The sequence below is a fragment of the Mizuhopecten yessoensis genome, unplaced genomic scaffold, assembly GCF_002113885.1.
Source record: "Mizuhopecten yessoensis strain PY_sf001 unplaced genomic scaffold, ASM211388v2 scaffold10917, whole genome shotgun sequence".
Classification (NCBI taxonomy): Eukaryota; Metazoa; Mollusca; class Bivalvia; order Pectinida; family Pectinidae; genus Mizuhopecten; species Mizuhopecten yessoensis.
This window is the reverse complement of record NW_018408786.1, coordinates 255,672-283,516: the sequence shown is the minus strand read 5'-3', so window position 1 is coordinate 283,516 and position 27,845 is coordinate 255,672. Positions and strand designations below refer to the sequence as shown.

The 27,845-nt window shown below is 38.7% G+C and overlaps 1 protein-coding gene across 1 annotated transcript; it reads left to right on the top strand.

Moving 5' to 3' along the window:
* The first annotated feature begins 120 nt into the window (after positions 1 to 120).
* On the top strand, positions 121 to 27,845 carry LOC110463585 (contactin-like). The gene is made up of 25 exons (XM_021518302.1): positions 121 to 427; positions 2,418 to 2,496; positions 3,347 to 3,441; positions 4,101 to 4,186; positions 4,810 to 4,961; positions 6,367 to 6,474; positions 7,899 to 8,077; positions 9,434 to 9,590; positions 10,622 to 10,717; positions 11,005 to 11,238; positions 13,672 to 13,780; positions 14,168 to 14,367; positions 15,626 to 15,901; positions 17,128 to 17,427; positions 17,682 to 17,848; positions 18,619 to 18,745; positions 19,471 to 19,638; positions 20,628 to 20,872; positions 21,641 to 21,742; positions 22,274 to 22,424; positions 23,366 to 23,487; positions 24,125 to 24,314; positions 25,457 to 25,572; positions 26,076 to 26,253; positions 26,497 to 27,845. Exons 2-25 carry the CDS (start codon positions 2,436 to 2,438, stop codon positions 26,607 to 26,609), a joined length of 3,732 nt encoding a protein of 1,243 aa, XP_021373977.1. The 5' UTR covers positions 121 to 427; positions 2,418 to 2,435; the 3' UTR covers positions 26,610 to 27,845.

Sequence of the window (27,845 nt, the reverse complement as noted above, 5' to 3'; positions counted from 1 at the left end):
TTAAGCGGGGTATTTTATCTCCATATTATTAGGTGTGACGTTTCCGTCACATTACGTAATGAGTGCGACTCCCCAGGTCGCCCGTATGACCCAGTGAATGGGAGAGTATATATACATGCCCGGGGGCTAGCGCTTCGCTATGAACAACAGCCGAGGAATGCTCGGGCATCACCGGACCATGTCGCCAACAAGCCGTCACTTAACCGTGAACAGTATCCCTCTTAAAACTTGAGGCTGATCAGATAACTCGCATCCAGCTTTACATTGAAAAAAGACATAAGTGTAATCCGACTCCTTTTAATATCTACGCTATAAAGGAAGGAGAATTTGAAGGGCATTCATTGTTATACCGTACAGCAAAAAGGTTATAAACCTGGGATAGCGACCCATGGATGATAGACGCTATATACTCAGGTGAAAATTACAGGTAAGTCATTATTACTGTTTCTTAAATTACTTTAAATATATTGTATAGAGAATGAAAACTGATTAATTTGATCTCTGTTTACAGATAATTAGATTAACATTAAATAGTTATACACAAGCGTTCGATGGATAATGGTTATTGAAAACTGTTCAGATAAAGATCGGGTTGTTGTTATCATTCGGGCCCAGTCAACTTTCTTTTGACTTATTCGATCGATCTTCTCGGGTTTACGGGGTCTTTTGTTTCAATTCAATTTGATTTTAAGCCGTTAGTGATACGTTTAAAATGTAGGAAGTTCACAGTTGGGGAAGAGTCGTTATGTTTTGAATGTGTAGACATGATATGAGAAACAAAACCGTCTGTACAAAATGGCGGCTAATACCTGATATAATTAATCAGAAATCCACGCCCGCGGGGGACAGATTGCTGGGAAATGTAGACATATAAATACTCGTGATTCACATGTATATCAGCTCTCTACAACAACATATATAGTTACCATATAAAATAAACGTATTTGGAGACGTCGAAGTGCATTATAAAGTAATAAAAATAAAAGAAAGTTTAAAAAGTTCGGGGATATTGAGGTATCGCATGATATTGTTATAAACGCAGATAACAATATCATATATATGTGATACCCCAATATCCCCGAACTTTTTAAACTTCTAGCAACACGTTTATCATGACAAAAAGTATGGCAAAAATGACAAAGATGTACTGAACTAATATCAGTGTTGTTTAGGACTGTAAAAAAAAAATGTCTTAAAATTTGATTCTTAAAAAAAGTTATAAGTTATATATAGATCTACTTTTTCCCTTTTTATATTCATAAAATTCACGATTTACTTTGGCTAAATCAGGTTTTGAATACAATTCTAACTTTAAACTTTTATCTAACAATGTTTGCTTCAAGGTCATGGGTGAAAATTATGTGTAAGAACTGTACACAAGATTGTATAGGCTTCTAATGTAAAAGGCGTCATATTAAGTCTCTTTCCAATTTGGTACAATGGTTGTATACATTGGACAAACTGATGGATTTATTAATATTAACCCTGTTGAAATCCAAGGTCATAAGTCAAAAAGTCAAGGTCAGAATGATAATTTCTCGTAGGTGCACCTTCATGTCATCAGGAGCAATTTCATTTCTTACAAAGGTAAAGTAAAATAAGACAGCAAACAAGCTAACTAATATTTCCTGTGCACATCACCAGGGCTGGTGCCAATTTAATTAAGACCAAGCTTACGATTAATTGTTGTTCATAGGAAATCATCATCAGTTTAGTGATTTAATTGTGTTAATTATGGCCAAGGTCATTTAAGGTCACAATCTTTTCATAAAAATATCCTCGTTACCATATAGCACCTGACTCTCTTGCAAAATATAATATATTTTTTTTAAATGGATTCAGCATAATTTACTGAAATATACAGATAAAATGAAATTCATTATCAGAGAAGTTTCAAGTCACCGGGTATATCAAAAGATAGGACAATAAACTGTTGAATCAGCTACAAGATTCATGATTGATTTTAGCTCGAAAAATTGTGTGTAGATAATCTGATATTGTTGAGTTTTCAGTAGAGTGATATGTGAATTCAAGCCTATCTTCTTCTTTAGATACAATTAAGAATAAGCAGCAGCTAGAAGACTCATGATAATTCCAGTTGTTATATGTATGTTATCGTCATCACTGACTTGCTTTTAGCTCTCAAGCCTGTTCATAGCTAGTTAGGGCTATAATTTCCAGATTGAGTGTTTGAAAGGAGGTAACTCTTCCATATCATTTTTTAATCGCGTAACAAGGCCCAGCAACAGCCTGGAGGAATTTCACAATGTATCTTCAGTTTAATAGTTAATGGTAACCAACTAACCATTGCTATATTGTAAAATTTCCCAATACAACTGTTGTGCAGAGAGGATTGGTATTATTTGTGAAGCCTAGCTATACATATATTATTATTGTTTATTATTATTATGGACCAGGAGTGACCAGGAGCCAGTATGTTACCTCTGTACCTACTCGCCCTGCTGCTGACAGGGACAGATGCAGCCTCCGTTTTTGGTAAGCAGGTTGTCAGTCTGTACAGCTCTTAACCTTAAAAGTATCATATGTATTGAACAGACGTTAACAATGACATCTGGTAATAAATCAACAGCTTTATTTGATGACATGAGTTCATTGTCAAGGTCATTATACCTCAACAACAAAGTAAATAAGGTATGTAGTGGAATCAGGTTGTCTATCCATGCTTTTTGCTACCTATAGGCACATGCAAGTCTTGTCTAAACTATGCTATTATAAAGTACTGCACCAGTTTTCATAAAAAAAAATGTACACAAATCTTGCCAGTTATTACAACTGTTGCTTGAGTTACCAGTAAAATGTTGTGTCCATTAAAATTCAGAGTTATTGCCCTTGTTTTATTTTCTGTAAGAAAGTCCTACATGTCCTAAACTATGAGATGAATTTAAAACTTTGCTAACATATTTCACTGTGTCATACAATAAGCTCAGATCAAACACATGAACTTGATCTTCTTCAAAGGAAGGGTTGGGCTTATTAAATGTGGGACAATGAAATAGATTTGTGAATATCTAATTTACTGAACTGAATTCGACATGCATGGACTTAAGCTTATTGCCAGGAAGATCAGGTAGCTATTTTATTAACCTGTGTATATAACTTCTGTTGTTATAACTATTTTCTAAAGAAATATGACTCTATATATAATTCTTTACTAAATGAATTGCACATATATCCTTCATATTAAACGATTCACATTTCAAGTCATTCAGTTTAATACCATAGAGATTCCTCATTCTTGAACTGTTTGTAGAAATATATTTTGACGGAATATATATGATATGTTGTTTGTTACATATGATTTTGATCCTACCTAATTACTTTTCAGACTGCCCCAGTGATTGGCTCACCAACGATTTTACTTGTTACAAGTTTTTGTTTGACCCCAAGGTCTCCTACGAAGAAGCTCGCGCATCATGTGCTGTAAGTAGCAGGTCTATTATTGATTACATAAATTGACAGTATGAAAGTATCCGGTAGTTACACATCATTGTAAGGAGGCACCAAGAAGGATGTTTCTCATTTGAATATACAAATTTCTACATTTTGAACTATAATACATCGAAAATGATATTAAAAAAGTGTTTTGTTTGCACCATATACAAATCTATAAGTGTTTTTACGAACATGATACTAAAAGTTGATCTATGTCATTGTTCAATGTCATTCATTTAGTAAAAGACAATATCTTATAATAAGGCAACTGGGGTTTGATTCCTCAATCGAACATGAAAAGGTATAGGATCAACTGCTCAACCATCTGGATTTTACTCCATTTATATTAATAGCCCATTTGTCCTACCGACAGGGCCAATAAGAGTGATAAATGATAATTGATAAAATTTGTTTCATATTTGTTATAAAATAGGTAACTTTAATTAAAATGCTTTAAGTCTCTACTCTATTTATATGTACAATGTATAGTAGACCATTTTTGCCTTGAATTTACTTATAAAAAAACATATTAAATATTGTCAAAACACTGAATTCTACTCCCATTGTAACTGGAGTTTAAGACTGTTACATAAGGGTATGTCCTGATGGATTAATTACAAGTGACTATTGATTTATTACAATTCCAGATAATGGGATCTTCCCTGCTGTCTGTGGGCAGTCTGAACGAGCACAATTTTATCAACAATTGGCTACAACGTAATGATTTTTACAGGTGAGAATTAATCAACAGGTGTGTGTATTGTATTGTACAAAAGGACTATTAAAAGTCTGGCTAGGTAGTTCATGGACTGGCTATGATGAGCAGATAGGAACATGTGTGGAAGTCTTAGTAATAGTCTCGGTCTATGAATTACTGAATAACGGAAGATGATGAACCAGAGATTAATCTATTGTATTTCTCTTCTGCTGCAATAATTGATGGAAGAGTGTTATCACAGACAACCGGAGACGGTACCTTTAAACTTCGTAGCATCAATCATCTGTAATGCAAAGCTTCCTCAAATTGTCTTAACTAATAACTGTATACCATGAAGTAACTTGCCTGTTTTTCCTCTCTGTTTGGACGCAGAATTTATCATTACAGCAAATATTATTTGATAACACAATACAAAAGTGAAGGTCAAACAATATCAATGGGCAAATACAGATTTCACCAAAAAAAGGGTGAAAGTTTGAATAGGCGAATGATTTCCTGTATACAGCTTGAATAATCCATGTCACTTGTATGGTTAACTCATTCACCCCTGAACTTTCATAATGGACTATTCTTACCTTTGAATTGGAAGAGTTAAAATGTTAAATGATACTGAGTGTGTTGTATGATGGTGTCTGTAGGAATGTGTGGTACACCAGTGGTCTCGAGGAAACAGACAGCTCTAACGTCTACAGATGGGCCAGTGACAGCTCACTCATCTCCTCATCTCTCCAGTTCTGGCTCGCAAACCAGGACAACGTCCAGGGGGAAGTCATTGTGTATAAGTTTGATGGTAAGTTTTATATACCGACAGTGATGATCACTTGTCTAAATGAATAACAATCTAACTTTCCTAATTTACCCTAATTAGGAGTAGTCTTGATTGCTGACTATAAATAGCTTGTATCTGGATCTGAAGAAGGCAAATCTCAAGAAAGCATTATTTGAATGAAGGAAAAATCTCAGAAATTTCTCTCAGCTTCAGTAATCCTGTATTATAGCTAATGACATGGCAAATCATCAATTTGTTTTCATTAAAAGTCTTCTTCTGAAGGACCATAAGTTCTAGGATCATGATATTTTACATATATTCAAATTTATTTTCTTGACATTGACAAGGTCACTTAGGGCCATATGTTAAAACATTTTAAAATAACTTTAATAGCAAGTCACTTAGGGCCATATGTTAATTTGCCAGCAGTGACCCAAGAGTTTTAGGGTCATGTGATTAACCCTTTCACCACCGTAGACCATAATGGACTCATCCCAATAAATGCATGGTAGAGTCAAGTTAAGTTACCTAGGGGTGAAAGGGTTAAACTCAATTTGTCATGTGCTCCATGTTTCTTATTTTTTGTGTCGCCTGCGAAAAGCTGGTGACACATAGGTATTGCTATGTCGGCGGCAGCGTCCGCACAGAGGTTTTTGTGCGATAACTTGAGTTTCCTTGGGCCGATCAAACTCAAACTTCATGCAGTGCTTCCTTACCAAAAGTGCTTGCTTGGGATTGCTTTCAGGTCCCAATGTCAAAGGTCAAGGTCCCTGTTACTATAAATAGAAAATCTGTTTTCGTGCGATAACTTGAGTTTCCTTGGGCCGATCAAACTCAAACTTCATGCAGTGCTTCCTTACCAAAAGTGCTTGCTTGGGATTGCTTTTCAGGTCCAAAGGTCAAGGTCACTGTTACTATAAATAGAAAATCTGTTTTCGTGCGATAACTTGCATTTTCAAAAAACAAAATGGATACCAATGAGGCAATGCTGGTCTTGCTTGTTGCCAAATAAGGGCATTATGTAGTAAATGCAAGAACCTTTTTTATTTTCTAATCAATTCCTTTCAAATTTTGTACAGTAATGCTATAACTAGAAGCAATAATGTTTAACATATATTACGGGTTTTTCTAACGAGTTTCAACTTTCCGCGTTTTGGCATATCTGTTTATGTGATAACTCAAGCCAAAACACTTTTCTTACTCAAAGCGCTGAGCAGGCGACACATCCACTCCCGTGGATTTCTTGTGGGGAATATATTTTGAATTGGATGTTCTAAAATGTGACAACTAAGAATGCAGTAACAATTTATGATACAATATCTTTAATCATGCCAATTTTGAGTGAAGCATACTTTTGATGATAATAATGAAATCTTTCACAGGTGCTAATTTATGGATGCAGTGAAATATTGATCTGTATTTACAGGTGTGAATTACGGGTGGAGTAAATCTGTTAAGGATGCGAGGAACTCGTATGTCTGTGAGATCAGCCAGGAGGAGGCCTATAGGCTGGTGCAGGAGAAAAGAGACTTTGGTAATTATAAGTTAACAGACAATTACAGTATACAGCCAGTTTGGTAATTATAACATAACAAACAATTACAGTATACAGCCAGTTTGGTAATTATAAGTTAATAGACAATAGCAGTATATAGCCAGTTTGGTAATTATAAGTTAAAAGACCATTACAGTATACAGCCGGTTTGGTAATTATAAGTTATTAGACCATTACAGTATTCAGCCGGTTTGGTAATTATAAGTTAATAGTCCATTACAGTATTCAGCCGGTTTGGTAATTATAAGTTAATAGTCCATTACAGTATTCAGCCGGTTTGGTAATTATAAGTTAATAGACCATTAAAGTATACGGCCAGTTTGGTAATTATAAGTTAATAGACCATTACAGTATACGGCCAGTTTGGTAATTATAAGTTAATAGACCATTACAGTATACAGCCAGTTTGGTAATTATAACATAACAAACAATTACAGTATACAGCCAGTTTGGTAATTATAAGTTAAAATACCATTACAGTATACAGCCGGTTTGGTAATTATAAGTTAATAGACCATTACAGTATTCAGCCGGTTTGGTAATTATAAGTTAATAGACCATTACAGTATACAGCCAGTTTGGTAATTATAAGTTAATAGACCAGTACAGTATACAGCCAGTTTGGTAATTATAAGTTAAAATTCCATTACAGTATACAGCCGGTTTGGTAATTATAAGTTAATAGACCATTACAGTATACAGCCAATTTGGTAATTATAACATAACAAACAATTACAGTATACAGCCAGTTTGGCAATTTAGTAATTATAAGTTAATAGACAATAGCAGTATACAGCCAGTTTGTCTGGCCATACAGCACAGTGTTCTGTACTGTATATGTATATAACAATACCCCAGTAGATGGAATTCCTGTTTTGACTGCTCTCGTTATATTTTTTCACTGATCAAATTGAAAGAAGAATGGGTTCTGAATATTTCAGTCTTTTTTTCCTGTCATAAATGAACATAACAATTTCCCTCAGCTCCTCTATTAATAATAAAATTGAGGTTAAGTACAGAACAGTATCCCTTTAACAAACTTGACAGTTCCATAGTTTTCTTTGAAATCTGATTAAAACTCTGTACCAATAAAAAATCACTCTCATATATTTTAATGTAGAAATAATGTTATGAATGATAATGTAAACATATGTGCATACATGTACCATAGGATTGCGAGACCAAAACTTGAATATTTAGAAAATAAGGATTCACTTTTTTATAAGATTACCAAAGATCTTTTGTGGTTGATAAAACTCTATTACTGATATCTGTTATTTTTGTATAAAAAAATGTTAAAATGTGGACTGACTTGCCAACTCAAAATCGTGCATCACCATCACACAAATAAGTTTACAAATAAACATACAAGGTAACTGAGATGATCATATCATTACCTTCAGAATATGGCCAAGTGGTGTCAGATCTGGATGACATCATGTTTGGTCCACAGATGACAATGCAACCGACAAGTGTGATTGTGGTTTCCCGGGCGATTACGACTGTCCTTGAGTGTCGCGCCATTGGAAACCCCCGCCCTGAATTTACTTGGTCCAAGGTTGTCAATAGCTCGGAGGTGAAGGTAAGTCTGAGGTCACGGACAGAGGTGAAGGTAAGTGTGAGGTCACGGACAGAGGTGAAGGTATAAAGTCTGTGGTCACGGACAAAGGTGAAGGTAAATCTGAGGTCACGGACAGAGGTGAAGGTTTTAAAGTTTGAGGTCACGGACAGAGGTGAAGGTAAGTCTGAGGTCATGGACAGAGGTGAAGGTAAGTCTGAGGTCACGGACAGAGGTGAAGGTATACAGTCTGTAGTCACGGACAGAGGTGAATGTAAGTCTGAGTTCACGGACAGAGGTGAAGGTAAGTCTGAGGTCACGGACAGAGGTGAAAGTTTTAAAGTCTGAGGTCACGGACAGAGGTGAAGGTATAAAGTCTGTAGTCACGGACAGAGGTGAATGTAAGTCTGAGGTCACGGACAGAGGTGAAGGTAAGTCTGAGGTCACGGACAGAGGTGAAGGTAAGTCTGAGGTCATGGACAGAGGTGAATGTAAGTCTGAGGTCATGGACAGAGGAGGTGAAGGTAAGTCTGAGGTCACGGACAGAGGTGAAGGTAAGTCTGAGGTCACGGACAGAGGTAAATCTGAGGTCACGGACAGAGGTGAGGTAAGCCTGAGGTCATGGACAGAGATGAAGGTAAGTCTGAGGTCACAGACAGAGGTGAAGGTAAGCCTGAGGTCACGGACAGAGGTGAAGGTAAGTCTGAGGTCACGGACAGAGGTAAAGGTAAGTCTGAGGTCATGGACAGAGGTGAATGTAAGTCTGAGGTCATGGACAGAGGAGGTGAATGTAAGTCTGAGGTCATGGACAGGGGTGAAGGTAAGTCTGAGGTCATGGACAGAGGTGAAGGTAAGTCTGAGGTCATGAACAGAGGTGATGGTAAGTCTGAGGTCACAGACAGAGGTGAAGGTAAGTCTGAGGTCACGGACAGAGGTGAAGGTAAGTCTAAGTTCATGGAGACCAGTGTCCTTGGTAAGAATAAAAGGGAAAGTAATTAAGGATGGTTCAAATTCCAATACTTATCTTGAACATCGCTTTTCAACAATTGGTCTACACAAGTTTCAAGTTTTGACTGAAATAGGGAGGTGATTTAAATGTCTTTCCTCTTGGAAACGAAATGTGAGAGGAGCCAAATGGTTCCTTTTCTGTAGAATTCTGAATGATATAAATTTGAATACAATGACATGTTTGCACAGTTGGATTCAGGACTTTGCTGATGTTTTCAGCTTTATTACGTATTTCGTGTTTGTTGCAGAAATTTCTTGCTTGTAATTATAATGCAAACAACTCGTGGTCATACATCGTCAAGGACAGATAGACTTTAATAGCCTGTTTCCTTTGTTATCTTTTTCAATCTGTTTATCTTTCTATTTTGACAGATAACTTCTGGTGCAGATGACCGTTACACATTGACTAATGGAAAACTCACGATCCAGAAACCCGACGAAGATTTAGATGCTAATGAACACTACCAGTGTAGAATAGAAAACAAATACGGCAAGATTTTTAGTGACCCAGTGTCTCTTGGCTTTGGCTGTAAGTCTTGAAACTAAAAAAAAAATCACTGTAGTGGTCTAAAAAATTATTAAAGCAGTAAATACAGTAAAACCTCGATGTATTGCCACCCGTGTACCGCCAAACTCGCATACCGCCATCAATTGTGTCAGAACTGATTTCCCCACACTTAGATGCACCAGTTGTACCGCCAAACTCGGGCGCTGTCATATGCCACAATGTTTTGAGAACAGTCATTCAAATACCCCTTTGTTTGCCCCCGACAACACCGCCAAGCTCCATCAAAGAAATGTACCTATATCGTTGATTTCACAGTTGACTCAGCCCTGGGGGTCAGTTTTAGATGTTGTAATTACGTATAGTACGTGTGTCTAATTAATTTACATCTGAATACAATTTACCATATATTACCTCTGTCGGTTATTTATTCATTCATTCACATCATATGGCTTCTCAGATGGCTTCTCAAAAAAAGGAAACAGGTTGTGAAAATATTCAATTTATTTTTAGCTCGCCTGTTCAAAGAACAGAGATCTATAGTGATACCCCCGGCGTGAGTGTCAGACTCGTTGTACCGCCAAAATGTCTTTGAATGGAAGGTGGCGGTATATCAGGGTTATACTGTATAGACTTTTCTTGCATGTTCAAGAAAGGTAAGCTTTCCTGCCACCACTACATATACAAGACAAACGTAAATGGGGAAAACTTACGTAGGGTTGTAGACTTTTTTTATATGTAATGGATGGGAGGTGTTAGAAAAATCGTCTGGAGTCATAATTAGATTAGTCTTAGACAAACTAAACTTGTATCATTGATTCACCTAGGGCAGTACATCTTTCCACCCACCAAAATCTGTATGTGTCCTTATTTGTATGGTTTAGTGAATTTGTCAATGTTAAAAAAAGTTTTGAGATTCAGGTCTGTTTCTCTAAACTTAAGTTGGATTAGATATGATTCATAGGCTTTCCATCTGATAGTATGCTTTGTATGCTGGTTTTGAACTTTATTTACTGCTAGTATTGTTTACAAGACTGAACTGATTGTGATTGCAGACCTGGGAGACTTCTCTAACGTACAGGACGCGCCCGTGTACGCCTTTGCTTACGATGGAGCTGTGATAAAGTGTAGTAACATCATATACAAACCAGGTAACACTTCCAGATTGTCCAATGTTTATGTCCAAGTACGATTCATTTCGCCATATTTGATATGATCTTTGATAAGAAAGAAAAAGGTACAAAATTAATTCATCATCAAATTCGAGACAAAACTTGAATGTCCAAACTACAAAGAAATGGCAAAAGAATGCAGCAGTCAAAAAATATTTGTGAAATGAAATATATCCCTATCATCGAAAAATATGAGAAGTAAAACAATTCTGAATGGATAAAATGTTGACGTTGTGAGGAGCTAACAAGATAGTGTGTTATTACAGCTGCAGTATTTAACTGGCAGAGAGGGGAGAGGCGGGAATATATCTTCGCCTCCACAACACCCTATACTTTCATCTCCAGTAACGGTCAGCTCTACTTCTCCGAGGTGACCAGAGTGGACGAGGGAGACTACTACTGTCAAATCACACTGACTGCTCTGTCTGGCATCGGTCTTGGGACATCCCAGGCGCCGAGTAAAACCAGTCTCGTCATCACCCTCAGTATCATAGATCAAGGTGAGTCACTTATTACCATGATCAAAGAAAGTCACAGGCACCGAGTCAAACCAGTCTCGTCATCACCCTTAGTGTCATAGATCAAGGCGAGTCACCCTCAGTATCATAGATCAAGGTGAGTCACCCTCAGTATCATAGATCAAAGCGAGTCACCCTCAGTATCATAGATCAAGATGAGTCACCCTCAGTATCATAGGTCAGGGTGAGTCACCCTCAGTATCATAGGTCAGGGTGAGTCACCCTCAGTATCATAGATCAGGGTGAGCCAACCTTAGTGTCATAGATCAAGGCGAGTCACCCTGAGTATCATAGATCAAGGCGAGTCACCCTCAGTATCATAGATCAAAGCGAGTCACCCTCAGTATCATAGATCAAGATGAGTCACCCTCAGTATCATAGGTCAGGGTGAGTCACCCTCAGTATCATAGGTCAGGGTGAGTCACCCTCAGTATCATAGATCAGGGTGAGCCAACCTTAGTGTCATAGATCAAGGCGAGTCACCCTCAGTATCATAGATCAAGGCGAGTCACCCTCAGTATCATAGATCAAAGCGAGTCACCCTCAGTATCATAGATCAAGATGAGTCACCCTCAGTATCATAGGTCAGGGTGAGTCACCCTCAGTATCATAGGTCAGGGTGAGTCACCCTCAGTATCATAGGTCAGGGTGAGTCACCCTCAGTATCTTAGATCAGGGTGAGCCAACCTTAGTGTCATAGATCAAGGCGAGTCACCCTCAGTATCATAGATCAAGGCGAGTCACCCTCAGTATCATAGATCAAAGCGAGTCACCCTCAGTATCATAGATCAAGATGAGTCACCCTCAGTATCATAGGTCAGGGTGAGTCACCCTCAGTATCATAGATCAAGATGAGTCACCCTCAGTATCATAGGTCAGGGTGAGTCACCCTCAGTATCATAGATCAGGGTGAGCCAACCTTAGTATCATAGGTCAAGATGAGTCACCCTCAGTATCATAGATCAGGGTGAGCCACCCTTAGTATCATAGATCAAGATGAGTCACCCTCAGTATCATAGATCAAGGCGAGTCACCATTAGTATCATAGATCAAGGTGAGTCACCATTAATATCATAGATCAAGGCGAGTCACCCTCAGTATCATAGGTCAGGGTGAGTCACCCCCAGTATCATAGGTCAGGGTGAGTCACCCTCAGAATCATAGATCAGGGTGAGCCAACCTTAGTGTCATAGATCAAGATGAGTCACCATCAGTATCATAGATCAAGGCGAGTCACCCTCAGTATCATAGATCAAGGCGAGTCACCCTCAGTATCATAGGTCAGGGTGAGTCACCCCCAGTATCATAGGTCAGGGTGAGTCACCCTCAGAATCATAGATCAGGGTGAGCCAACCTTAGTGTCATAGATCAAGATGAGTCACCATCAGTATCATAGATCAAGGCGAGTCACCCTCAGTATCATAGATCAAGGCGAGTCACCCTCAGTATCATAGGTCAGGGTGAGTCACCCCCAGTATCATAGGTCAGGGTGAGTCACCCTCAGAATCATAGATCAGGGTGAGCCAACCTTAGTGTCATAGATCAAGATGAGTCACCATCAGTATCATAGATCAAGGCGAGTCACCCTCAGTATCACAGATCAAGGCGAGTCACCATTAGTATCATTGATCAAGGTGAGTCACCATTAGTATCATAGATCAGGGTGAGTCACCATTAGTATCATAGATCAAGGCGAGTCACCATTAGTATCATTGATTAAGGCGAGTCACCATTAGTATCATTGATCAAGGCAAGTCACCCTCAGTATCATTGATCAAGGTGAGTCACCATTAGTATCATAGGTCAGGATGAGTCACCCTCAGTATCATAGATCAAGGCGAGTCACCATTAGTATCATTGATCAAGGCGAGTCACCATTAGTATCATAGATCAAGGTGAGTCACCCTCAGTATCATAGATCAAGGCCAGCCACCCTCAGTATCATAGGTCAAGGTGAGTCACAAATACCCAGATATGCAGGTTTAGGTCTAGGTCATTATTTAATGGATATTGAACAATTTGTACCCCTAACTCTCCGTAGTAGTAAATAGATAATTTAATATTTGGTGGTGGCAAGTAATTTGATGAAGATTAATCATTTCAAACATCTTTGAATATATCTGTTAACTTTTTATCTAATTTTCTTCCTTTAAACGCAGTATTCATCTTCAAATGCAAAGTTGTTTGTATGTGTAGGCTACTTGTCTGTGTTCTGTAAGCTGTAACCTTTAGTAAGTTCAAGCTTATCTCCTCGTCATATTTCAAATCCTTTGCTTCTGTATGTCTAGGGAAAATTTATGAAAATCATCTTCATCAATAATATATACACGACAAATTAGATATAATCACACACACAAATAGAAACCCTTACTACTACATGATATGACAAGTACAAGTTTTCTGTATTTTCAACAGCGGCCAAAACTGACTGGGGCCCGGTCATTCAGGACGATTTCATTGCAGTGTTCCCACAGCCGCCTCTCAAGGGCCAGGACGTCCGACTGGAATGCTTCGCCTATGGATCGTAAGAATTCATTGTTTACGACAGTGGGGGATGTGAGTGGCTTCGACACAATGGAGGACAATTTCATTAGCATCATTATACATGTGTAATGGAATTGAATATTTTATATTATGGAATTCTCTCTTCTTTGTTTCAAACATTGTCTAAACATTCTTGTCTTTGTCTTATTTACAGAAATATTGACATATTGTGAGGTTAGATACCTTTGAACTTACTTCAGCTTGTATAAATACCTTTATCTCCTGGGGGTAAGGGGTATAACTTTGTCAGCTTCTGTTTACTGTGTTATTGTTTTCTTCTACGATTTTTTAAGTGCAGAAGGACAATTGAAGTTATGAAAAAAATCACACTTTTACTGTGACTGACCCACTCAAATATTATTCCCAGGGCCCAGAACTACATAGACATGTGGTACTACAGCTGGAGCCGAGACGGTCAGCCGATGCCAGAGACCGCCAGGTTTGAGAACTTTCACCGTATATTGGTGATCATGAACGCACGTCTAGAAGATCAGGGCAACTACACTTGTTTAGTTCGCCGTGGCAACAAGGCAGCTGACAGTAAGACACTGTACCTCAGACTGGAGGGTAAGTACCAAACCACTACCTCATACTGGATGGTAAGTAACAAATCACTACCTCAGACTGGATGGTAAGTAACAAATCACTACCTCAGACTGGATGGTAAGTAACAAATCACTACCTCAGACTGGAGGGTAAGTACCAAACCACTTCCTCATACTGGAGCGTAAGTATCAAATCACTACCTCAGACTGGAGGGTAAGTACCAAACCACTACCTCATACTGGAGGGTAAGTACCAAATCACTACCTCATACTGGAGGGTAAGTATCAAATCACTACCTCAGACTGGAGGGTAAGTACCAAATCACTACCTCAGACTGGAGGGTAAGTACTAAACCACTACCTCAGACTGGAGGGTAAGTACCAAACCACTACCATTAATCATTGTAATTTGGCTGCTTCTTCCAAAATAATCATAGGTTGTTAAATTTTGGTGCTGATTTTCTAATTAATATGTGTTTGATATTGCAATTTACTGATCTTCGGCCAATCAGCCCTGTACAGTAAGCCGATACTTAACCATGCACATTGTTATTGATGGTTATGAAACAGAAAAGTTTTAAGCGCTGTTATCTACAGCAGCTTGTGGACACGCTCTCTGCACCCCTGGAATATGTCATAGCAAAAGTGAAGACTCGGTGTGCGCCATTTTCTGGATGAGACAAGAAGGCTAGATTTATCCTTCGATGTTCATCAGAAGAATCTGTTGGTCATGCAATAGTAAAATTGACTGGCTTTTAAGTCCGGTGTCAATCCTCTGTAATCTTCACAGGACAGGTATCAGCCTAGCGATTGGTCAAGTTTTTTTTTACCCGAGACCAATCAAATAGCTAGCCTTGTGCCTTCAATTTTGCTATGACATTTACTCCAAAGGTGCACAGAGTAAAAGTGAGTGTAACCCCTGGAGTATCGAGGATGTCCATCTGCATGCTTTGTTGTATTTGGAATGATGCTTTCATTATCTCATTTAAAACATACAGGACATCAGGCAATATCAAACTTTTACTGGCAAGAATAGATATCTAATTATGTTGATACACATATGAAGCGGTAAAAATAAGTACAAAATGATAAAATAGGAAAATGGTACGTTTTAAATCAGGAATTTTAAATTCTGAATGTAGTTATATATCATTGTTTTAAAGACTGGCACTTTCGCTCCAAGTTTTAAACAAAACAAAACATAACCACATCCCAATATCCCAATTTGATAGTATAATTAATCTACATGTCTGTTTGATAGTCAATGTGTTACATTGTAGCCAAGCCATACTTCATACTGCCACTGCAGAACCAGCATGTGGATGTGGGCGGTCAGTTGACTTGGCGCTGTGAGGCCAATGGCTATCCTTCCCCAGTGTATCAGTGGTATAAAAATGGTGTCGTACTCACCAACTCTCAGGATGGGCAACTGACCATCACTGGCAACAACCTGGTGATCAGGTCCCTGGATAAAGTTACGCATGACGGAATGTACCAGTGCAGTGCCACCAACGTCCATGGCACCAGCTTCAGCTCTGCACAGCTCAGAGTCTTAGGTAAGTCATGGTACCAGATCAGCACAGCTCAGAGTCTTAGGTGTGTCATGGTACCAGTTCAGCACAGCTCAGAGTCTTAGATGAGTATTGGTACCAGCTCTGCACAGCTACGAGTCTTATGTGTGTCATGGTACCAGTTCAGCACAGCTCAAAGTCTTAGGTGAGTATTGGTACCAGCTCTGCACAGCTCAGAGTCTTAGGTGTGTCATGGTACCAGTTCAGCACAGCTCAAGAGTCTTAGATAAGTATTGGTACCAGCTCTGCACAGCTCAGAGTCTTAGGTGAGAATTGGTACCAGTTCAGCACAGCTCAGAGTCTTAGGTGAGTAATGATACCAGTTCAGCACAGCTCAGAGTCTTAGGTGAGAATTGGTACCAGTTCAGCACAGCTCAGAGTCTTAGGTGAGTCATTGTACAAGCTCAGCACAGCTCAGAGTCTTAGGTGAGTATTGGTACCAGATCAGCACAGCTCAGAGTCTTAGGTGTGTCATGGTATCATTTCAGCACAGCTCAAGAGTCTTAGGTGTGTCATGGTATCATTTCAGCACAGCTCGAGTCTTAGGTAAGTATTGGTACCAGTTCTGCACAGCTCAGAGTCTTAGGTGAGAATTGGTACCAGATCAGCACAGCTCAGAGTCTTAGGTGAGTATTGGTACCAGCTCTGAACAGCTCAGAGTCTTAGGTAAGTATTGATGGTACCAGCTCTGCACAGCTCAGAGTCTTAGGTGAGTCATGGTACCACCTAAGGGTCCTAGGTTGGTAAATATGTCCATAATGCCTATTCAAATAGGCCAAAGGTCAAGATTGTGATCTCTGGTAAGAGGTCAAATTGAGGGTTGTATGTTACCTGTAAATCACCTGACAAATCTAGGTGACATAGGGTGGATTTAGGGAGGATCAACTGTTCATTTTTGACCAAATATAGAGATGAAGAGTAACAATAGTGTTATTTGTCAAAGTTTTTCACTCGGCAGTTTTCAGGCTAACATAAGGTCCAAAAGCACTCACCTGTCATGTTGTTTATACAGTGTATTTCCTTATGGAAAATTGGATGCATGTCTGTGAATCCTCGATCTGTACATACAGTTTGTCATTCCTTGAATTGTAAAATAGAAATAGTATAACTATTGCCTTTGTGTGTGAAGTAAAATTGTTCCTGAACTTATTTCCTAAAAGTACTTTATTTTCCAGACTTTGACCACGCCATTGCATATTCTTCGTTTCCAGCTTTCCCTCCCAGTTTTGCCAAGTATCCAGTTGTGGAGGAATTTATCGGAGCATTAAATGGCAACCTGACCATTGTATGTAAACCGGAGGCTGCCCCCAAGGCAGTGATCACATGGCTGAAAAACGGGGCCAACTTGAACCTACGGGTATCATCCACCGAGACAGGGGACCGCGTGAGACTTCTTCCGAATGGCTTCCTCTACATGACACAACTGACCTACGGGGATAACGGCTTGTATACCTGTGTGGCTGAGAATTCACTGGGAAAAGCCACTAGTTCAGGCCGGCTTACAATCAAACGTGAGCTTTACCAGATTGTTTGTATTAACAGAGATCATCTCAGAATTTATTAGTCTTAAAGTTTTGAAATCACGCATAGGTAAATACAGGTTCTAAAGTTCAGGATTACTCAGTAGGGCAGGGATATTATATCAAAATACCTTGTTTTTCTCTTTCTCACTCTCCACTGTTTGGTTTCGGTAAATGGTACTACATGAAATACTATTGAAGTAAACAAGTAGTGGAATATCTCTTTTTTCGTCATTCTTTAACAGAGGGCACTGTCATAACCCGCGGCCCAATACCAGTAACCAAAGTAGTGATGAATGAGACGGCCTTTCTGCCGTGCGAGGCCTCCTATGATGTCAATCTTGACCTTGTGTACGAGTGGAAGTTCAATGGCCATACACTTGACCTTGCTGTGGATGTACATTACAAAATTGTAAGTGATTTCTCTAACTTCTTCATACATACAGTGGAATCTTAACAAAATAATAAGTAATCTGGATGTTTGTGTGATGTCAGATTAAGATAAGGGAAACAGGATGTTTGTGATGTCAGATTAAGGTAAGGGAAACAGGTTGTTTGTGATGTCAGATTAAGATAAGGGAAACAGGATGTTTGTGATGACAGATTAAGATAAGAGAAACAGGATGTTTGTGATGTCAGATTAAGATAAGGGAAACAGGATTTTGTGATGTCTGATATCGTTAGATATGTTCTTTTAGTTCCCGAAGAGTTATTGATTGATTTAATTGGCATTGCCTGAAGAAGTCACAGATTTATTATGTACTAATGTGGAGGATATGTGAAGGTTGATGTTACAGGCCAATTGTGACTCTTGCTGGTATGTTAAACATTTGTAACTTATTATTGCATTGTTCCACAAAAAAAAAATTGTACTGCCAGATCTATTTCTCTATTAGATTTAATACTGTGTAATATTGAGTAATACACAGTATTCCAAGCTACATCATAAAAGATTGATGTTGGGTAAGTCTTTGATTATCCCATTGATCCTCCAAGATATATTACATGTAAACATACTTTTCTGCAAAAGTTTTATAGAATACCTTCAGAATTTTCAGTATTTTGATCATTATTTTTTTGTGCCAATAAAATGTGCTTGCCAAAGTTCATGTGAACAGGTAAGCTATACAGGCCCAATGAACCTCTTGTTTTTCATACAAGCAAGTTTTTTTTTGTTCACAGGAGGTTTCATCATACCTGAAGGGCTTATACATTCAAAATGTTCTCTTCAAACACCGAGGAATTTATGAGTGTGTTGCTAAAACTCCACTGAATCAGGCCTACGCCTCAGGCTCTCTAGAAGTTCTTGGTAAGTAAAATTTGTATCAAAAGTTAAAATATTGATGGTAGCCTCAAATAGTTAAACATTGTTTGAAAATCACTCTAAAAAACATTTTGCCTTACAATTTATTATGTCTCCATTTATAATAAAAGGTATTCTTATGAAAGTGCAAAATAGTAGGTAAGATCTTGTCTGGTCTGTAACTTTTAAACATTTACAAATTATCTCACTGAAACCCAAAGTATACCTTGATCAAACCCTCATTACCCACTTAGGGAGTGCAGTATAACTTAATAAAGTTACCATGACCTTCATCTCAAGGTCAAAGTTCAATCCATGCTGAATTTCAAGTAAAATGTTAGAGGTTGAAACCTTTTAGTGTACTTTCGACTGTATTCAGACCTTGAAAAGTTATTTTCTTATGCATACAAATATAGTTAAAGATTGAAGGCCTGTATGGGGAGTAACAACATCATTACCAGTAAAATATAATGTTGCAGAAAAGTTTAAGAAACAACACAATGTGGCCGGGGTCAGGAAACTCTATTCCTGTTTTAAAACATTGTTGAGGCAAACTTTAAATCACAGTAAGTCCAGCAAACGTAGGGCATAATTGATTTATGAGAATGTTTGTTTTATGTAAATGAAAACCTTGTATGGAGTTTAGTTAGGACAGGTTTCATTGTATGAACACTACACATTACTCTAACATTGATTAATAGCTGCATCAATTTGATTGATTAATTTTGAAGGACCGCCTGGAGAACCTGCAGGAGTGTTTGGGGACTCTAAGACCGTGACCGCATACTCAATACGATTACACTGGTTCCCGGGCCACGATAATGGGCGTACAATCATTTACAACCTCATACAGTCGGAGATGGAGTATGACCCAGGAGTGTGGAGAAACGAGGTCGAGAGTAAGTACAGATGTAAACAAGGTCCAGAGCAAATAAAATGTATACGAGGTCCAGATTAAGTAAAAGTGTAAACAAGGTCCAGAACAAAGACAGTGTATAAGAGATCCAGATTAGGTAAGTAAAAGTGTAAACAAGGTTCAGAGCAAATAAAGTGTATACGAGATCCAGATTAGGTAAGTAAAAGAGTAAACAAGGTCCAGAGCAAATAAAGTGTATACGAGATCCAGATTAGGTAAGTAAAAGTGTAAACAAGGTCCAGAGCAAATAAAGTGTATAAGAGGTCCAGATTAAGTAAAAATGTAAACAAGGTCCGGAGCAAATAAAGTGTATATGAGGTCCAGATTAAGTAAAAGTGTAAACAAGGTCCAGAACAAAGAAAGTGTATAAGAGATCCAGATTAGGTAAGTAAAAGTGTAAACAAGGTCCAGAGCAAATAAAGTGTATAGGAGATCCAGATTAGGTAAGTAAAAGTGTAAACAAGGTCGAGAACAAAGAAAGTGTATAAGAGATCCAGATTAGGTAAGTAAAAGTGTAATCAAGGTCCAGAGCAAATAAAGTGTATATGAGATCCAGATTAAGTAAAAGTGTAAACAAGGTCCAGAGCAAATAAAGTGTATCAAGGTCCAGAGTATGTTCAGATGTAAATGAGTGCCTGATTGAGTGCAGGCGTAAACAAGGACTATAGTGAGTACAGGTGTAAATGAGGTCCAGAGTAAGGACAAAATGTACGAGATCTGGACTGAGCACAGGTGAAATAAGATCCTGAGGTGTAAATGAAGTCCAGAGCAAGGATTTAAGTGTAAAGAAGGTCCAGATTGCCTCAGGTGTAAAAGACTTCAAGCTTGAAAGGTGTGAAAAATTAGATTAAGTAAAAGTATTAATGATGTCCATTCTGGTTACAGGTGTAGACGTGGTCCAGTTCTGACCGTTGACCATGACGAATCAAACTGAAGAAGTTTAGTGTGAACATATTTGTTCCCTACTTTCAGATATTCCAGATATAGACACCGTTGTTGCAACCACTGATAACAACGACATGCATAGTTACGTTGTGACTGGCCTGCGTCCTGGAAACGGTTATCGCTTCCGTGTCCAGGCAGTGAACACCTTTGGGTATGGAGAGTTCAGCATCCCTTCTGACATCTACCAGACTAACCCGGCCCCTCCATCTGTCGCGCCCTCCAACATCCGTGGGGGAGGAGGCAGTGTAGCGGACCTCACTATGAGATGGGATGTAAGTCTGAACATTATTTAGCTTATATAAAGTGCGTCCAAAATCTTAGTGTGGCATGGATTCTGCAGTTCAAGGTTGTTTCATTTGACCTCTAATATATGGTAACTTTGAAATTAAAATGAAATAGTGGGTAGCTCCACTTACATTTTAGTTAGTATTGCTCTACCTGCGGTGGTAGCTATTTCATTCAATTCTTCTGTTTTAAAGCACCTGACTTTGTTCGAATCGTAAGCACATTTCAACTCTTTCTGCTCATGGCAGCCATTGAAAGCATCCCATAATATCTTTAATTGTACCAACTCTTGTCAGATGATCCGAGTGATGTCACAGTTCAGGGTAACAACCTACATGAGTAGAATACGTTTTTTTGGTTTCAGACATGCAACAGCAGAATAAGGAAATATGTGCTAGGCCTCGTAGAAAATTTGAGCTTCGAAATCTGCGTTTAACGAGCCTTAAATTTGACAAAGGAAAACCATTTTTACACTTGAGAAGTTAAAATATTTAAGCGCCATTTGAAAACAATTAAAAATAAGAATCTCCCATCAAAACAAAAATGCACTACAAAGTACGATGAAATAGCAAATAATGATAACTAGTGAAACCTGATGACTATTTAATTTCAAATTTCGATCGTAACCTTATTTCACACTAGATTTAGACCATAGTGATGGAGATTAACCAGATGTACGAAAACTTAATTGAAAGTTGAGCAATAATCATCTTATCTTTGTATGCGCACATTGCTGATGGTTGTTTGGGTTACAGAAGCTGCACCGTATAGACCACGGTGGACCAGGTGTGGGCTATTACCTGTACTGGAGACTGTTTGACCCCAACCCTATCAACGACGGTGTCAAGTACAACCACGTAAGTATTAGTGCCCGCGGAAAATGATTTCTGTTTGTAAGTGGCTTCCATATGCTCTTGTTTACGTGTTAGGGTTGTTTTATATGTCGTATGATTGTATTTGACATCACTGCAACAGTATTGCAGTATGTGTATTTGCAGTTCGAGATCATTACCATCTTGGACTGTGTAAAGTTCAAACCAGATAATGAAATAAAAAAAATATCTGGATTTTTATTATGAAAGGAAAAAATGTACCAAGATAAAAATGCTGTATAAGTCCACAATAAAACGTCCTGACAATGATATTTAATGCAGTTTTAAACCTAGCTAGACTATTTTTACTGTAATAGGGTATTGCTGAAACTCTATACATAAAGAACAGATTTATTTACTATTGTTTCAAATGCACCAGGATTTAGAAAATATGAAGGGATTGATTTTAAGTGTCATAAGATCTGCTTAGAACCAAAGTTTGTGAATCATCAAGGCTACAGTAGGAGTGTTCTACATATTTCTCACATCGATTTAGTGATGTGTGTGATATTTCAGAAAATAATAACCGACTACACAGTGGAGGAGTATGTGATGTTGGTTGGGGAAAACAACTTCTACCTCCAGTATGAGGTCAAGATACAAGCATTCAACGACTATGGCAGGGGACCTAACTCCAGTGTGGTTCTTGTCTTTTCTGCAGAGGGCAGTAAGTAGGGACTGCATTTGTACATTTGGTTTTATGTTTTTGATACTCAGTCTTGTAAATCTTGGTATGCTAGGAAAATTTAGTTACTATATTGTTGCATGATCTGGGATCAATCTAGACTTTATTCACTACCGTTTTTGGGTATTTTCGAATTCCCCTACAGAAGGAAATATCTCTGTTCTTTGAAATTCCCCCTATGTGCTTCAAAATTCCCCTATTTCAACAAGAAAATAGCTGTTTTTTCTTCAAAATATTTCCGTTGTATGTTTTCTATAAAGTTCAACAGTTAGAATGCATTATACTGCATATATACATTTTCTCCACTTAATTTAAACAAAGATTCTACAATTTCAAGCCTTAAAATTGTTTAAAAATTGAAATATACTGCACACATGTATGTCGGACAAAACCTTTATCTTTTATCTTCATGACGCTAGAACCTTGAATCAAAATTTAAATTTCCCCCCAATCTGAAAAAGGTTAGATTCCCCTAAAACCTAGATTGATCCCTGATGATATACATGCCATAGGTCAATAGTAAGTTTTGACCTTATATATCCATACAGACACTTAATTATTGATGATTAAAAGACAATACAATTACACATACATGTATTAAAGTCTGATCAATAGTTACATTGTGGGATAGTAATAGTGCTTGTTCCCTCAACACAGATATTGAGAATAAAGCCTCTTACAAGAAGTAAAAAAAAAATCCCTGAAAATCTCAATCAATGCCACTCGAAGTGAGAGCGGTCACATGTCTGATTGACAGCAATAGTATTTGAAAGGTCTCTGTGTCCTTAACAGATCTTAATTAACCTACAGATGAAATCATTACAGTGATGTTTTGTTTTATTAGCTCACCTACAATGTAACATGAACTGCCTCAATGAGATGATTATGTCTGGCAAGGCAGTTATGACTGTACATTTTTTCAGTGCCGATCGCTGCACCTCAGGGTTTGTACTGTGATGGCTACAACGCCACTGCTATGACAGTCACATGGGAGACAGTACCTGACACCCGGGAGACGATGAAGGGCCGTGTCAGGGGGTACCAGGTATGTATGGCTGGGAAGGGGTGTCAGGGGGTACCAGGTATATATGGCTGGTAGGGGGTGTCAGGGGGTACCAGGTATGTATGGCTGGTGGGGGTTACCAGCTATATATGGCTGGTGGGGGTGTCAGGGGGTACCAGGTATGTATGGCTGGGAAGGGGTGTCAGGGGGTACCAGGTATGTATGGCTGGGAGGGGGTGTCAGGGGGTACCAGGTATGTATGGCTGGTAGGGGGTGTCATTGGGTACCAGGTATGTATGGCTGGTAGGGGATGTCAGGGGTTACCAGGTATATATGGCTGGTGGGGGTGTCAGGGGGTACCAGGTATGTATGGCTGGGAAGGGGTGTCAGGGGGTACCAGGTATGTATGGCTGGGAGGGGGTGTCAGGGGGTACCAGGTATGTATGGCTGGTAGGGGGTGTCAGGGGTTACCAGGTATGTATGGCTGGTAGGGGTTGTCAGGGGTTACCAGGTATGTATGGTTGGTAGGGGTTGTCAGGGGTTGTCAGGGGGGTACCAGGTATGTATGGCTGGTTGAAGGTTCAGTGGTTACTTTAATATCCTTGACTGAAGTCAAGGATATTGAAGTTGAAATATAATGGTAGAAATGAGGTATTAATGCAGTTGTGTGTGTTTCCAGATAAACTACTGGTTCAGTGAGGATACCGACCCTGTCTACAAACTGTACATCCGTTACCCGGGCCAGGTGGATGAGGCAGTAGTCATTGGACTGTGGGACGACTCTAACTTCTGGTTTGAGGTACAGGTCTACAACACAGCGGGGCTTGGACCACTCAGTGAGAAATTCATCCAGGAAACCCTACATCTTGGTAAGTTTTGATATTGATGCTAGAGGCATGTAGTGTTAGCAACCTCTGTCCCGAATATCTTCAGGACAGTTTTCAGACTTTTCCTCGTCTCCGTCGGACATATCATCCTTATAACAGTTAAACCAAAATGACAGTCATCATAGAACATCGCACATTGTCACGTCCTGGACAGGTGTGTCATTAACAGGTGTCGTAAACTATTATAGGCTGGACAGGGATGTAATTAAACGGGGTCGTAAACTAGTATAGGCTGGGCAGCTGCGTAATTAACAGGGGGCGTAAACTAGTATAGGCTGGGCAGCTGCGTAATTAACAGGGGTCGTAAACTATTATAGGCTGGGCAGGTATGTAATTAAAAGGTGTCGTAAACTAGTATAGGCTGGGCAGCTGCGTAATTAACAGGTGTCGTAAACTATTATAGGCTGGACAGGTATGTAATTAACAGGTGTCGTAAACTAGTATAGGCTGGACAGCTGCGTAATTAACAGGTGTCGTAAACTATTATAGGCTGGACAGGTGTGTCATTAACAGGTGTCGTAAACTATTATAGGCTGGACCGGTGTGTAATTAACAGGTGCTGTAAACTATTTATAGGCTGGGCAGGGGTGTAATTAACAGGGGTTGTAAACTATTATAGGCTGGACAGGTGTGTAATTAACAGGTGTCGTAAACTATTATAGGCTGGACAGGTGTGTAATTAACAGGTGCTGTAAACTATTTATAGGCTGGACAGGTGTGTAATTAACAGGTGTCGTAAACTATTATAGGCTGGACAGGTGTGTAATTAACGGGTGTCGTAAACTATTATAGGCGCTTTCATGAACGGTTAAGGTCAGTGGGCTTGACCTTTATGGATATACAAGGTCAAACTAGGTCACTAAAGGCCAGTTGATATTTCACTATGGAACCTTTGTTTATGGATCTAAAAACCAGGTGAGTGATTCAAGTTTCCTTGGCCTCTTTCTTTTCTTACAACATCCAGTGTTCGATGTTAAATTGTATAGACCCCTGATCGATGTTAAATTGTATAGACCCCTGATCGATGGAAATTGTATAGATCCCTGTTCGATGTTAAATTGTATAGACCCCTGATCGATGTTAAATTGTATAGACCCCTGATCGGTATTTTATTGTGTTTTCAGCTCCCCAGTTGTACCCGCAGGAAGTCCATGTATTCTCCCACGGATCAAACAGTGTACGCCTGCAGTGGCGAGGAGTCAGCACAGCGGTAGAAGAAGCTGTCCTCTTGGGCTATTACGTAAATAACGTTTCCCTGTACTTGTTATCTAGCATGGTGTGATTTGTAATCCATCTTTTGATAACTACAAGATAAGGTTTCGATAAACCTAATACATCTAATACAGTTCTTCATTAGAGTTCAAATGACAAGATACTCAGTGCTTGAGAAAAAGTTCCTCATCTATGCTTTGATTGTAGTTTATAAAGATGATCTGAAACATGACCTGAAAGTTATTAGTCCTTTTAACTTAGTAACAGATTAACCTCATTACTTCTTAAGCTCAAGAGGAAAAATCAGTCAACTAGATTATTACCATTATTTTACAGAAGCTTCTACTGGTTAAAACAAAATTCTTCTGATGCTTTAGATTTGTGGGGAGTCTTGCCAAAGTGTTTTGGGATTCTGGGGTGTTGCAAACTTCCACTCGTGTACTTGTAGAAAGTATACGAAGAAAGGTTTTCGACAAATTTCGATGGGCATGTACGTGTGTTGTAATGCTGATTTTTGCTTACATGTGACAGATTTACCTATGGCCGGCCAATGAGCACTACAGGACAGCCAAGATGATAGAGACGGAGAAGTTTGATGTGGAATTCGTCCTCAATGACATAGACAAGGGGAAGGTGTACGCTGTGAGAGTGGCTGGCTTCAGTGATGGAGGAGAGGGCAAGAAGTCCCCCACACTGTACTTCACTCTAGGTAAGATCAGCTTACTTAGCTTGATTTTAAAACTGTACAATTTGTGCAAGTCGTCAAATTCTATTTTTTGTGTCTGTAACAAAGGATTTGCTCATAACAGCTAGATATTTAACTTTATTATTTTGCTTGAATTGTGGGGGGGAAAATGAAACACTTTTTTGTTAAAACACTTTTTTTTCTGTGTTTTACCTCAAATTGAAACATACCGAAATAACCTAAAGATAATGTTCTCTCCTTCTACAGGTGGTCAGGTACCCATCGACCCCACAGTGTCAGAGATCCGAGCAGGTGCCCCTCCCTCAGGCTCTTCCATTCTCCTCCTGCTTGTAGTATCCCTTGCACTGATGTTCCTGTGAGACAGCAGCTGTTCCGTTATCCTCCTGCTGACTGTTTCCCTTGAAATGCTGTTTTTGTGAAATTTGAGCAGTTCCAATATCCTCCTGATGAAAATCTTGACTTAATAACTGTGGTATATAATAGCAATAGTTATGATGCAGAAACCAGGAGTAAGGATGGGGCATGGACATTGTATGGAATTGCCAATTTTGTTTTTAAAAAAATGTTAGAGAATCGACAAGTTTATGCTGAATAATCTTTATTTTTATCTCCTGCAAAAAAGGTTAAAGACATGCAGGTTTATAAAATGTGCCTTAAAGTTGATAAATGTATAAGATATAACTGTGATAGTCAGTAACGTGTGTTTCTGTTTTTACAAACCACATATAGTACCTGTTATATTGATCAAAATGTTTTACGATATTTCAAATCTACAACCAATGTTCGAGACACATTTTTTTCCCGAGAATCAGAAACAATTATATGTTGTCCTTTTAAATGACTTCTTATTTTTAAATTGTACATACACTAAAAGTTTGTAAATAGGTATGCTCATAGTGAGAGCTATTATGGTAAGGGGTAACCATCGGGTTAAAAGATTGTTTACCAACGTCACTGTTACCAGCTAATTTGAAATATGAAGTCCTTTTCAACACAAGTGTTCCATGTTAATTTCATGTGGTATGAATTTTAAAGGGTTATGGCCGCTGAAGATTTGAATATTTGTATACAAAATAACACAAACAAAACAAAAAACATAAAAACCAAAATAAAAGGTGAAGGGATCAAACTCTGAGGAGACCTTTGCACTGTCATTGTTGCTATCTGTGAATTTAAATGATCCACAACAAAGATTGGAGTTTATATGAGGGCTGCAAAGCCTACAGGAAAAAATGATGGAACATTTAGAGATGAAAGGGAAGTTACTCCGAGACAGTCGCACTCCTTTTGACTGCTACATCTGTATCTTCTATATAAAGGAGAAAACTGCCAGTTGGGTAAAACAGGAAAGTGTAACTCTTCATTACCGTGGTACCTTTTACCTTAAAGAGCTAACTAGCTGAAAGGTACTATGTAGTTTATCAGGGATACATGATTACTACAAAAGAAATATTTTATAAATTGATTTTAGGGAGTGAGAATTGAATTCTGCTGCCAAATATTTTGTGTATTTGCCTTATATTTCCTTATACACATGCTGGTCATGGGTAATTGACCGGGAGAGGGGGGTCAGGGAAAGGGTTTGGGGAGATAAA

Coding starts and splice junctions, on each gene's coding strand:
- LOC110463585 (XM_021518302.1), top strand. CDS start 2,436: ATGTTACCTCTGTACCTACTCGCCCTGCTGCTGACAGGGACAGATGCA. Junction 4,187..4,809: donor CAACGTAATGATTTTTACAG/GTGAGAATTAAT, acceptor TGGTGTCTGTAG/GAATGTGTGGTACACCAGTG. Junction 19,639..20,627: donor GTGGAGAAACGAGGTCGAGA/GTAAGTACAGAT, acceptor CCCTACTTTCAG/ATATTCCAGATATAGACACC.